The following is a 13,455-nucleotide window of genomic DNA, read 5'->3' on the forward strand; positions in this document are numbered from 1 at the left end:
CAGCGCCGCGCCGCGGGGAGGAGCCGCCCGGCCCGGCCATGCTGGACTTCGCCATCTTCGCCGTCACCTTCCTGCTGATCCTGGTGGGCGCCGTGCTCTACCTGTGCCCGGTAATGCGGCGGCGAAGGCGGCCGGCCCGGCGGCGGGCTGCCCCCAGCCCTGCTTCCGCGGCCGCGCAGCGGTGCCGCCGGGAGACCTCCCAGCCGGGAAGCCGTGCGCGCAAGCTGGCTTCAGGCAGGCTCACGCGTTTCCTTTTGCTCTTTAGGCGTCTAGGCAAGCGTCAGGGATCCCTGGCTTGGCCCCGACCGATGAAAAGTAAGTGCTTTCCCGCTTCCTCCTGCTCGCGTCCAGCCGTGGCCGTGGGCGCTGCCCGTGACCGGCTGCCCTCTTTGCGCCCCTCAGGGATGGCAACCTGCCGGACATCACCGCCAGCGGCAGCCTGCACGAGTTCCTCGTCAACCTGCACGAGGTGTACGGCCCGCTCGTCTCTTTCTGGTTTGGAAGACGCCTCGTGGTCAGCCTGGGCTCCATCGATCTCCTGAAACAACACGCCAACCCCAACCGCCTGCGTGAGTGTCCTTTGCCCGCTCTTTGATTTGTTTTTGTTCTTTCTGGCCTTGCCTGGCATCAGGTGTCAGAGGCAGCTGGGGTTTCATTCTGCGCAGAAGGAGAGTGAGACCTGGTTTGCAGCTGATGTCATCGAGGTGTGTCTCTGGTCCTGCTTATTGGACTTCAGTATCAGCGACCAAGAGTCGCTGCTGTCCAGTGGCCATCAAGAAGTGAGTTCGCTCGTGTCTTTTACTTTCTCCTACAGGCAAATGTTCATAAAAAAGCATTGTCCTCATCAGTCACTTAAAGCAGCCAGGCAAAGGTCCTGTGGCGGCTTGAAAAACGCTTTAAAAGCAGTTTGAAATACAATTTAAGGCAAGGAATTTTATTAAATTAAGTCTGAGAACAGCTGTGATAGTCTGTGATACCTCCCTTGTGCGGTTCAGTACGAGGGTTTTAAAGTATTGTTTGAAAAAGTCCCTTAACTTTATTTTTTTTTGGGGGGGGGGGGGGGGGGGGGGGGGGGGGGGGAGGTGGTTTGTAGAATTTTGTGCTGGAAGCCTCTGATGATCTTCCAGGCTGGGAGATGGTCAGTGGTGTTGGTAGCTGAGTTAAGGCTTTCAGTCCTTGGCAAGGTGCAAGGGGTATTTTAGTTTAGGCTGTAAGCCTCTTGGGTGGGTGTTTTGCTTCATAAAGAGATTATAATCAGTTGACTAAGTTAACGTTTGAGTTTAACCTACTGTTTTTCTAGTTTTCATTTTGGGATTAAATAAAGCATAAGTTGCATACTCCCAAATTGGTATTATAGGCTGCCCTCAGGCATAGGCAGATACTTCAGCATGGTTTCATGCTGGGGTCATGATGGGGAAGTTTCCTGTGTGGTTGCATGACAGACTCAGAAAAATTGGTGATAATCTTAGGAGTAGATGACGATCAGTGAGATACAGTGGTAGTAGCTCCACTTCAGAAGGTGGACACCAACCCTGAGAGATCTGAGCACACTCGAGTGTGTGTAGGGGAGAGTGAGCAGCCCTTTTTCAGAGCTTAGAGAAGTGGTGACAGGCCCCCGAGCAGACAAGTTCTCTGAAATTTCAGAGGGTATGCAAATATTGGAGAGAAACAAATACAGTGCATGGATTTAAATCTAGGAAGTGAAGTGACCCCGGTACATACAAAGTAGTCTGGCCTACCTCATATTTCCAAGGATTCAACACATTTTGTAAGGAGGGGGATGAAAGGAAAATGGAATAAATTGTGGTCATACAATAATTCGTTGATAATCAACTTTCTAGACAAGGAAAAGCGGGTAGAGATGGGTTTGCGTCTGGGTTTCAGTCCAGCATTTGCTTGGATACCAGTTAGGTCGTTGCTGAAGCTGGAGGTAATAATGGGCTATGAGAAGCATAAGAGGGAGTGAGGCTGGATTGTGTTGGGAAAGGGAAGTGCTGGGCTGAGGAAGGAGGTGAAGTAGTTGGACTCAGCACTCCCACTTGTGTTAGCAGCCTGCGCTGATGGCATTGCGCTGGGACCCCTTGCCAGCACAGGGAAGTGGCACGTCAGAGCGAGGAGCTGGGTTACCCAGAGGGCTGGGGTAGCAGAAATGGGAAGAGGAGGAGCAAGAGTGGGCTGCAGGTATTGTCTGCAGGATGACGTGCCCATGGAGCAAAAAAAAGGTGCATCGAGTGACATATTTCCTGTAGAGAGATGAAAGTATCTAAGGCTATTGCACAAGTTGCATGTGAGCCCAACTTTGAATCCTCTGTGTAGCCCAGGGCTCCTGTGCTCGGAGGGATGGTTTTGAAAAGAGCAGGTGCGAAGAAGGGCTGCCAGCATGCTGAGAGGAGCGGGGAGCCTGTCCTGCAAAAGGAGCTAGGGAGAGCAAGTTTGGCCCAGCAGAACGAACAGATTAGAGGGGATCTTCAGAAAGGCAGCTACAACAGGCTTAAGAAAGGGGTGTTCTTGTATACTGTATCAAATTCAGGCCTGAAGAAAGCACCGTATTACATCAGTGCTTTCCTTTAGCACTGTTGCTCATTAGAAGTGCTCAGATGAGGAACACTCTTTCTTACTGCTTGTTTTTCCTGAAGTTTTGTCTGAGGTGTAAACAATATACAGCGTTTGAGTGGCTGCAGTAAGAGTGTTCTTATACCTGTTCTTGGTAGGAACTGGTAGGAAGGTTTGAAACTGGCAGTTGCTGGGAGACTCTGGAGTAGAAATCCAGACCTGCGGAAGGTGCGAATGTGGAAAAGGTGGACTAATCCAAGTTTTCCAGAAGCAATGGGTTCAGAGATCCCCATGGAAAACTACTGTGAGTTGATGCAGCCTTTTGAGTTGGGACAAACAACCTGTAGACTGCAAAAGCAGATTTCCTGCCGTCTCCTTCAGAAAATGACTGATGCTCTGTCAGCAGACACGCTTCAGATGGATGCACATTGAACGTTAGAGATGGTATTGTTGGTCCTGGCCTTGTTAAGCAGGGCAGCTTTAAAGGTTCTTTCCATTTCTGATGTTCAGTTCTGCTCAGCGTCTGTTTTGGCTGTCCAGGGTTTGATCTTTTCCCTGTGTTTATGTGCGACGTTATCCAAGACAGCACTGTGAGGTTCTTGTGAGGAGGGAGAAGGGTTCCTTGCGAGAGGAAGGAACAGTCAAAATTTTGATCTGCTTCACTGAAAGGGTTGAAAATATAACTCTGGAGCTGTTTTCAAGACTAAGGTAAAGCAAGAACTCTGAGGAAGCACAGGCAGCACAGAGCTTGTTCTCCGAGAGGCTGTTTGTGCCTTGTGGAGTTGCAAGTCTCCTGTGGCTTGGGAGAAAGAGCCATCTCCCAAATACTGTGAGGAGAGGGCAGTCCTCAGCAGAGGGCAACCCAGGCTCTGTGGTCCTGAGTTCACAATGCTGAGCACAGCACTGGCATGGGGCTGCCAGTTTGCGCTGGGGAGAAAGTAGGAAAAAAAGAGCTCGTTGCTGAACCAACAGTTTTCTTTCACACACACCAGAAGAACCTTGCAGTCTCTGCAGAGTGTAGTGCACAGCATCCTCAATGCCTCTGCTTGCCAGATTTGCCATGTGGGCCTTGCCATCAACCACATGCCTTTCTGGCTCCCTCAGTGCTGAGCCTCGCTCCGCCAGGGCTGATCAGCACGGGGTCATGGCACGACTAGCAGCAACCACCCCATGGCAGACAAAGTACCCGGAGGGAGGAATTGTCCGCAGCAGTCAGAATCACTCAGCCTGCTCCACATGCAGAGCCATGGGTACCATCTGCCAGGCCTCATGACACATACACATATTCCTTATCATTCAAAGTGGAAAAGAGTCTGAGATGCAGAGCTTTAAAATGTTGGAAGGGATATGATGCGGGAGAAAAGATTTCAGGAGAGTCGACTGTGTTCCTGCCTTTGCCCTTGTTAACTGCCTTTGTTTCTTTAGCTGGTAAAGCCCCTGGAGGCAGTAATCATCCCTTGTTGGATGTTTGTCCAGTCACATAATGAGACCTTGATCTCAGCTGGGAGTCTTGGACACAACCACGATAGGTAGAGTCGCGTGTGTGTCTGGCCCAGCCTCAACATCTTCTAATGCTTCAGAGATTTTGCAGTTTATCTGGGAGAAATAACACGCTGTGATAAACAGTGAAAATATCTGTCCTGGACACCCCCCCCCCGATAAACGCTTCAATATAGTTCCTTAATAATTCTGCCAGTTCTGACGAACCCACAGAAAAGCTTGCAGGAAGGGAAAAACATACAATGGATTGTGCTTTATTGCACAGTTTTGTATTTGCATTGATTTGTAATATGCTCTGGCAGACTTAATAAGTAGAAGCCTTTTGTGGTGAAATTCAGAGGTAAAGATCTAACTGAAGTTATGGATGTAGAAGATGGAGGTAATGTGTTTCAGTCTCGTTTGTACACTGTTGCAATCATCTGTATGTAAGAAAGACAGAAAGTTAAATGATGAGAAGTAGAAAACGTTCTGTAACTTAATGGGGCACTGCTTTCTGTAAGACACATACAGTTTCTCTGCTGGAGGCGGTGCTGACTGAGAGGGGTAGATGTTAGTTTGGGAAAAGCTCATCAGCAGGGAGCTCAGTGCTCCTAAGAGAAATCATACAAGAGCAGCGGGATGTCAGATTAGGTTTGCAGAGTTCGTATAGTGAGAAGAGAAGTGCAGGGAGTAACCTTTGGCTAAGTCTCTGGTGCCAGCTGATGTGTCCTGTATGCACAGCTGTGGCCAGGGCAGGAGGGCACACCAGTTGTCAGGGAGGGGAATGTGCTGGAGGGGCTGCAGGTCAGGCTCGAGCAGAAGGGGAAGGATAGTACCATGCTCACTGCTGTGACCACATTGATGCAACCAGCCTGCAAGCTGGGAACAAGCTTCCAAGGCACTGCTACTAAGAGCTGTGAGAAGAGCTACTTGCTAGAGCTCTGTTGCGCATCCAGGAGGCAAACTTTGCAGAGGGAGTTGATGATACCCTGACAAAGAGGAGCCGTATGAGGTCCCAACCCACCTGGAGCAAGAGAAGTCTGACACCCTAAAGGGACTGTTCCTGGGGGAAAGGGCCATGCCTTGCGCACAGCCCAGAAATTGCAATGCCCACATAAAGAGGTTGTTGCTTTCACCATTCCTGTGCAGCAGGAATGCCTGACTTTGGAATGTTTTTTTCCTTTATTTGCTTTCAGTGGATCCATTTGAGACAATGCTGAAGTCCTTCTTGAGGTACCAGTCCTGCCTGAATGGGGATACAGGGGAGAGCCACCTGAGGAGAAAGCTGTATGAAAATGGTGTGACCAAGTCCCTACAGAGTAACTTTGCGCTCATCCAGAAGGTGAATAACTTTGCCTTTCTACAGGATAGAAGCTTTCTGTGGCTCCCAGGGGGAAGTTTAATAGGAGTAATCACTAGGATAAAAAGGCTGCATTCAAATTAACCCTGAAATGGTAAGCATCTGAGAGAGAAAGTCCTGATGATGTCTCTCTGTCCATTCAAACACAGTGGGAATATTTGGTTTCTATTAGCTCCAGTGGGTAAGGCAAGGAGTAGGCTTAGTGATGTTTTATGCCAGCACACCAAATGCAGTTAAAGGTACTGAAGCATCTGGATTCTAGACTTCTTTCCCAGTACAGGAGGGAGGAGTAAAGAAACAGCTGTTAGGATTACAAAGAGATGAAGTACTGTTCTGTTGACTCAGTCCAGCAACCAGAACATGAGGAGTTTCCTGGTCTGGAGCTACTAGTATTAAAGGTTTTTTGTGACAGAAGAAAGAAGAGGAAAAGATAGAGCTGTCTTATAGGGGGAAGACTGTGGGGACAGGCAGGAAACTGGAGGCTAAAATGTTGCAGTTCAAGAAAAGAAAGAGTGTAGATTCTTGCTGTAGCCATGAGAGTGTGGTCTGCTTTAGGAGCTGGGCGAGGATGCCTCCAGTTTGGGGTATGTTTCATAAGCAGCTTACTGAGATCAATACTAACTAATGATTTCTTCCCTCTTAAGCTGTCAGAAGAGTTGTTAGCTAAATGGCTCTCCCTTCCTGAGGCCCAACATGTGCCACTCTGCCAGCACATGCTGGGCTTTGCCATGAAGTCTGTCACGCAGATAGCTATGGGCAGCAGCTTTGAAGATGACCGAGAAGTCATCCGATTCCGCAGGAACCATGATGCAGTAAGTGTCATGAGGAGCCAGGAATCCCTCTGCAACATTTTTCCAAGCAAAGAGCATACAGCTTGTATCTGTGTACAGTTTAGCAAGGGTAGCACGAGCTACCACTGACACTTGCACACTTAGCTGAGTGCTCTAGCCATGAGGGCCGTGCCTCAGTTGTCCCAAGCTGATACTGTCAGAAAGATCCTGCTGTTAATCTTGCTATCATTAGACTAAAGTTGAATGCTCCTAAAGGAAATTAGGGGACCCAGACCCAATGGCAGCGGAGAGGTATTTTGTACATACCTTAGTTAAACTCTCCTGGGAATGCCAGTGAAAATTCTCCCTTCTATAACTCTTCTGAAGGCTCTGGGACGTTGTGGAAACAGGAAGACCTGAGGGTGTCCCAAGTTGTGTCCACATTCTAAAGATGATAAATCTGCTGGTGTTTAGGAGAGAAAGAGGCAGTCCCATCTCCCACTCAGGATTCCTATGTCTTTTTCAGTACAGCAGTAATTACTTTTCATAGCTATTTCATTTCAGGTCTGTTTCAGCTGTAATAACTGGAATAGGGCATGATGTCCTAAAAAGGAGACCAGTTTCATGTTCAAAGGAAATATTTATTATTTTCAGAGGGTGGGGGCGAATGGGGATGAGGATGGGGGGCTGTTTTAATTTTCCTGAATGGCGAAGAATGAAAGGGTCTCAACAGTATCTGCCTGTGATGAGTGACAGTGCTTTTTTCTCTGTCCTTTCAGATCTGGTTCGAGATTGGGAAAGGTTTCTTGGATGGCTCACTTGACAAAAACACGACTAGGAAGAAGCTGTATGAAGATGGTAGGTTCCTCCCAGCATCTCAGACTCTCTCCTCCTCCACTCTGATTAACTCATGTAGTTAGCTAGCATATGGAAGCACTTAATTTGCTCAGCTGTTGTGGCTTTCCTGCAGACTTGATCATCTTGCTGTAAGCTACCAGATGCGTCCTCCCCACTCCTGCAGGAGATACTGCTGTTTCACAGCTGAGTGACAAACCTGCTATTGTGCAAGAAGTCTGTTGAACTAGAACTAAGGTCTCTGTAGCCTGGAGACTGGAAAGAATCCTAGAAAGTATTGGAGTATGCTTGCTCCCTTCCTGGTGTCTTCCCTAGCTTTTGACCTGTGTTAGAGGCAAGCAACAGTGCCGGGTGGAGACAGATGGAACTGCTTGTTCTGGCCTGTATGGGCATTCTTACAGACCTCCGTTTGACAAGTTTGCTGCCAGGCAGACCTCAGTCACTCACAGGCTTGAAGTCAGCCATACAGAGGTGCAGCTTCAATGGATATTTCCCGTGTGATGATTTCTGGTGTGATATTCCAAGGTCACCTATGATGAGGAGGTCACCTATGTCCTGTTTTTAAAGTTGTTAATAGTTAATGCTCTTTAGTATTGATTGATGTTAAACAAAAATAATCTGTATAGAGAACTGAGCATTTCCTTTTAAATCCTCCAAACCTGATGTTTGTTTCTTTATGTTGCTGGCCCTGTGGGTTTCAGAAGCTTAGACCAAACATTGCCATGCTGGAATAGGCTTCTCCCTTGGTCATTCCAGATCTGTAGTAGCATGACACGCTAGGACACAATTCTACAAACTCCAGCTAGCGAGGTTTGGTGTTTAAGTGCCTTGCTATGCAGAGAGAATAGGAAGGAAGAAAGGTAGTTTTAAGATTAAGATGCTGAAGTGGGCCTTGGAAAATCAAGGTTCAGCTCCACCTTATGCCCTATATTTCCTAAATAATCTTGGGTAGGTCATTTAAATCAGGCAGCCAGTGGCATCTCAATCCCTGGCTCCCCCTGATCCCCTAGCACCTACCAAGAGTCAAGCAGCCAAATACCTTTGAATGTCTGTACTCTGTGCCGAAATTCTCCTACATTTTCCTACCTTCTTCTCTTTGTCCATGCAGACTCTTTAGCAAAGAACCTTCCTCTTATGCACATATTTGTAGAGCTCCTAGCAAAAAGGGGACTGTCTGTGTTTGGAGGTAACTTAACACTTTAGTAGTTAAAACTGCAGGCCACAGAAGTGATGTTATTTGAGTCACACATTTTTATGTGGGCTGGTTAAACACGTTATCTGATGGTTCAACACTAGCTGTTATTTGACCTTCTTGTACATCATTTCAGCTCACAAAGTACCTGTCTTGGTTATACCAATAAGATTGGCTTAATTTTTTTTAGGGGACCTGTCATATTCTGTTCATGTGTTTTCAACTAAATTGAAAATATTACCTTCCAAATTTATACTAACATGCTCGGCCCAAAGGCTGCTTCTGTAGGTGAGCCCAGCAGCGGCAGCTGGTCTGGAAATCTGCTTGGGGAGATGGATTCAGTCCTCTGCAGCTCTCAGGATGACCAAGTTTTAAAATAATCATTTCTCTGTGTCCCAAGCTCTGATGGAGATGGAATCCACCTTAAGGAAAGTCACAAAGGAGCGCCGAGGCAGATCATTCAACAGGCATGTCCTTGTAGACAACTTACTGCAGGGGAACCTCAGTGACCAGCAGGTCTGTGCAGCTGTTATGTCATTACAAAGTAATGGAGGTTTTCTAGATCAGCAGCTAATTACATTGTAGCCCTTGATTAATTCGCATTTTTGTTTCTTGTCCAGATTTCTTACTGAAACAGGGCTTCTCTTTGGTTCTTTTTCCATTCCTCCAGTCCTTAATTGTATTAGATTTTGGTTGCTTTCTTTGCCTCTGCTTTGTCGCTCTTCTTCCTAAACTAGAAATATATTAATATTAAGCATCTGTCTCAAGTGCCATTTCTGTGAAAGTACTACAGAGAGTTCAGTCCACTCCTTCTAGGTTTTCTGCTCTCTGCACCAAAGGGATTTCGTGTGCTCAAGTGGATGATGTGCTACTTCTCTTTAATCCTTACAGTCTTATGGACTTCATTCCCTGAACCAGATTTTATTTCCTAGATTCTGGAAGATACAATGATTTTCTCCTTGGCGGGATGCGTAATCACTGCTAACTGTAAGTACCGAATGCAGGTAGCTTGCCATCCTCAAATTCAGCTATCTAAAAATGAATGTGATGACATGGAACTTATTTTAGGCTAGCAAAAAGCGATATTCATCATCTTGTTACTCCTGAGCTACAAGTGTATTGAGACAGCCATTTTTACAGCAGGCTCTTGACACAGCCTCACAGGTAGCGAATTGAAGTTAAGCTAGGGTTGACAACTTACCCAGTCTTTCAGTGAACCTTAGAATTTAGTCCTGCTGCTTTTCACCTGCGCTCTAACTCCAGCCAACTGCTGCTAAATTTGGTGAAAGAACACCAGAAGATGCAAGGCACACAAAGATCACGACCTAAAATAGCTTCTGGCATTTGGGAGGGGAATTATAGCAGAATGCTGATATTTTACTGGCTGCTTTGGATTTCTGGGGGATAGGTATGTTCTGTGTCTGAAAGACTTTCAAAGGGGTTACTTTGGGTTTTGTACAAAGATTATGGACAAAGCAAATGAAAACATGAACTGGAGCTGCGTAAACTCTCTGGTAACAGAGGAATGATTTGAACTTAATCCACTGATTATCAGGCCCCATATCTTAGCCATGAGGCTGGGATTCCAACGAAACCTCCTGGGTGCAGAGAATGTCCTCTCCAAATACCCAGGAGAACTATTGTTTTTTAGGGGGATTGACTCCTTGGTATTTCCAGTTAGTTCTCATAAATAGACAATTTGGAGTGGTAGAAACATTTGCTTGTAGCTTTAGGGAAACAGTATCCTACACACTTATTTCATATGTAAGGTTTCTTTCTCATTCTGCTATTGAAGATGTCTCTTGAGCACCTTACAAAAGAGATGTAGGAGAAACAAGTGCTGACCGAGTTGGTGGAGAGAGTGGGAGTGTTGTTGTCCTTCCCCATCAGGAGCCCAGATATTGGCTCTATGGAGCACTTGTCTGACGTGTGCTGAGGAAACCTGTAAATAAGGGAATTTTCTAATAATCTGGACAAACCAGCCCTTCAGTTGAATGGCTGATCTGGTAACTCTTGTTCCACAGAGGGAATGGTTGCTACAGTGTCACAGGTGTTTGATGGAAAAGAGAAACATCGTGGCTGACCTTCTGCTAGGCTGTATGATTTGTTCCCCAGAGCTGCGAGGCTCACAGCTCATTCTCCTACAGAGCTTTGTTTTGATTCCTTCCCCAGTGTGCACCTGGGCAGTCTATTTCCTGACAACCTCTGAAGACGTCCAGCAGAATCTCTACAAGGAGGTGGACCATGTTCTGGGGAAGGGACCAATTACACCTGAAAAGATCGAGCAGCTCAGGTGGGTTCCTTGGAAGGAGTGGGAGAGGGAGGTTATCTCATGAGATGGGGACAGAAGCTACATGTGTTGGAGGCTAATACCAGCCTAAACTGAGCCAAGAGGGGGCATCCAAAAGCTACTCTGTTTTCTTCTGGAAACGATCAAATCGCAGGATGACTTGCAGCACAGACCAAATCTCTTCTGTAGGGTTCCAAACAGGTGGACCAGGCTGCACCCTTCTGGGTGTGTGGAATGAACTCTTTAGGTTCATTTGCAGAGGAAGCGAGCACAGAGTCATTGCCCTGGCTGCTTCTCTGTGCCAAGACAAACCCAGGAGTGTGTCTCCCCTTGGCATATATATATATATGTGTGTGTGTGTGTGTGTGTGTGTGTGTGTAAAATATATATATACATACACATGCAGAGAGTATATACATGCACAGAATGTATGTGCATATACACCTACATATATATATATGGCAGATATATATACTAGCTACTTAATAATTTTAACCCTTGGGTTAGGATCTCAGGAAGGAAGTCATGAGGACATGGAGTTCCTGTTGATCCTTGTATAGACTACAGACCAAGGATGAGAACTGGTATTTTTGTGGATAACATTYGTTTTTCGTACCAGTAGTGGCTGCTCTCAGTTACTTTCCCCTAGAGTTTCAGAAAGAAAATGATGAAAAATCTGGATTTTTCACTSATGTTTGCATATACCACAGAGATAGGTTTGGAGCTGCTGTTAGGAGAAGTAAACTTACTGGGTTTATGTCTTAGTTTTCCAAAAGTAGAAGTGATCTTAGCAAGTTTAACAGGTTGATTAATGTTAGGGGAATTCAAAAAGAAAGCATGGAAGAAACTTTCTGAAGAGCCACAGAACTAGGGTGATGACTGGTGAATAGCATGCCTTTATTTTTGGTGCATATGTTGACCAACTGGGTAAATTTTATACTTGGGCTAGTGTTAGGGCTTCAGTAAAGCAGTACAGTGTGTGGAGAGGGTTCTTCTGGTTTTTGTATGGGGAGGTGTCTAGGAAAAGGGCTGGTGTGTTTTGTGTTTATGCCTTTTTAGCAAGGTTAGTTTGGTTTAAAATCTGAAAAAGGCAGACTGAATAGAAATTTTAAAAAACTTCTCTGAAAGCTCATAACCAAATGTTATAACTAAACTGACCAAGACTTGCTGGTTGCAGATACTGTCGACAAGTCCTATGTGAGACAGTGCGGACAGCAAAACTTACTCCTATTGCTGCACAGCTGCAGGAGCTGGAGGGCAGAGTTGACCAACATACTATCCCAAAAGAGGTCAGTATTGGGAGCATCAGGCAACTCTCCCTTCCTGGAAGGGAACTTGCTGTTTGTTCTTCTATCATAGTTCTTCTAGTGGAGGAGAGAGGCAGAGAAACATGTCTTTTGACACGGTTTAATCTGAGCAGCTGGTCTGTCATCTGACGGTACCATTTAACTGGAAGTTTGCCATACTGTTCCTCTGTGGAGAGGCTCTGGGAACTGGTATTCTCTTCCTGAGCATTCTCTTCTGCTTTTGGGTCCRTCAGGGATGAATCATCTTTTGAAGAGGTCTTTGGACTCCCTGTGCATAAAAGAGCTTGATTTCAGCTGATCACATCATCCATATTTCCCAAACAGAATGATACCTTCCACTACAGAAAATTCAAGGAGTCCGTACATGCCTGCCAGTAAGAGTGGGGTAATGGGATCAGGCCCTCTCTAACGACCAGGGGTTGCAGCATGGGCCTTGGAAGATAAAATCCTAACCCATGGGCATGGAATATAGAAATCAGTGAATGAATACAGCATATTATCATTATAGGCATTTTGAAACCAGTAGTTAAATATGAGTGGTCCAAAGAATAATCCTTCTCCAGCAGGGCAGTCCAGAGGTTCCTTTAACTGTGCGTTTCTTCCCACTCTGACATATGTGTCCTAATTTGCTTTGTAGACGCTTGTGCTTTATGCTCTTGGTGTGATGCTGCAGGATAGTTCRTCTTGGCCTTCACCATACAAGTACGTAGAATTAGGATTTTTATTGCAACTAATTCTTTTCCTTTCTYAATTAATATTATTTGGATCTTAATTCCATGAACAGCCGGTCTGGCTGCAGGATCCACCTTAGGCAGATTTCAGAGATGAAAGGGAGTCTGTAAGAAAATCTATTTATGAAAATCTTGATTTGTTTGTCTGCATAGCGGGGATTTTGTGATTTCGTGGCACTTTAGGCTGTGATCCTTCCAAGCTCCAGTGTGTGTGTGTTATAGTTTAACAACAGATATATATATATATTTTTTGCACATACACAATACTTCCCTGGCAAATGCTCAGAAATTCTTTTTAAGGTGTTCTATGAGAGAAAGACTTGATTTGGATGGTTTTAGAATCATTGCCTCTCACCATGAAAAATGGTGCAAGGGAGGAAATGTCAGTCAGAAGCCTGAGTTTTTCAGGGGAAAAGAAATGCTATCTTATTACTTCTATCTGTGAAAACAAAACTGAATCTAGGCTTGGAGGTTGAAGAAAAAAAAATTGCTGTAGCTTACTGTGGCCTCCAGGTGGCAAGTATCAGCATTTGTCTGATTTTGCTTAGGCTAGGGAAAAAAAATGTGGTTCAGCTATTCTAGAAAAATGGAAGAGGCAGCTGTGATCTAGGAGAAAGAAAAGAGCCCTGAGAACAGCATTTGTCATCTCCTGCAGACGTAGCTCTCGCAGAAGGTTCAGGCACTGATGTGCTGATCTGCAAGCATCTTGCCAGGAATTGCCCACAAGGATGGGATGTGCACTGTGTTTGAGGTGGATTCACTGGGGCCTCCTGCGGGGCACAGGAGAGGCCTGCTGTGAGCACAGCCTCTCTGTTCTGAGGAGGAGGAAGGTGGAGGTTATGGCTGAGCCAGGAACAGGTGTGTTTGTGTGTGTGTGTGTGACAGAGACAAGAGATCAGCACTTCATGGTCCTTCCAC

The 13,455-nt window shown here is 45.9% G+C and overlaps 1 protein-coding gene across 2 annotated transcripts in view; it reads left to right on the plus strand.

The window, feature by feature from the left end:
- Positions 1-7: 7 nt before the first annotated feature.
- Positions 8-13,455, plus strand: part of CYP20A1 (cytochrome P450 family 20 subfamily A member 1) — a 16,900-nt gene continuing 3,452 nt past the window's right edge. The window contains exons 1-11 of one of the 2 annotated variants that reach the window (XM_085299349.1): positions 8-110; positions 266-315; positions 403-569; positions 5,229-5,374; positions 6,037-6,204; positions 6,942-7,020; positions 8,610-8,725; positions 9,142-9,196; positions 10,382-10,502; positions 11,677-11,788; positions 12,444-12,508. In XM_085299349.1, coding sequence (XP_085155475.1) covers positions 39-110; positions 266-315; positions 403-569; positions 5,229-5,374; positions 6,037-6,204; positions 6,942-7,020; positions 8,610-8,725; positions 9,142-9,196; positions 10,382-10,502; positions 11,677-11,788; positions 12,444-12,508 — 1,151 coding nt within the window. In that variant the 5' untranslated portion in view covers positions 8-38. The remainder of the gene's footprint in view (positions 111-265; positions 316-402; positions 570-5,228; positions 5,375-6,036; positions 6,205-6,941; positions 7,021-8,609; positions 8,726-9,141; positions 9,197-10,381; positions 10,503-11,676; positions 11,789-12,443; positions 12,509-13,455) is intronic. The other variant, XM_085299350.1, reaches the window with a different exon arrangement.

The sequence above is a fragment of the Rhea americana genome, unplaced genomic scaffold, assembly GCF_003343005.1.
Source record: "Rhea americana isolate MKP2758 unplaced genomic scaffold, rheAme1 scaffold_15, whole genome shotgun sequence".
Taxonomy (NCBI): Eukaryota; Metazoa; Chordata; class Aves; order Rheiformes; family Rheidae; genus Rhea; species Rhea americana.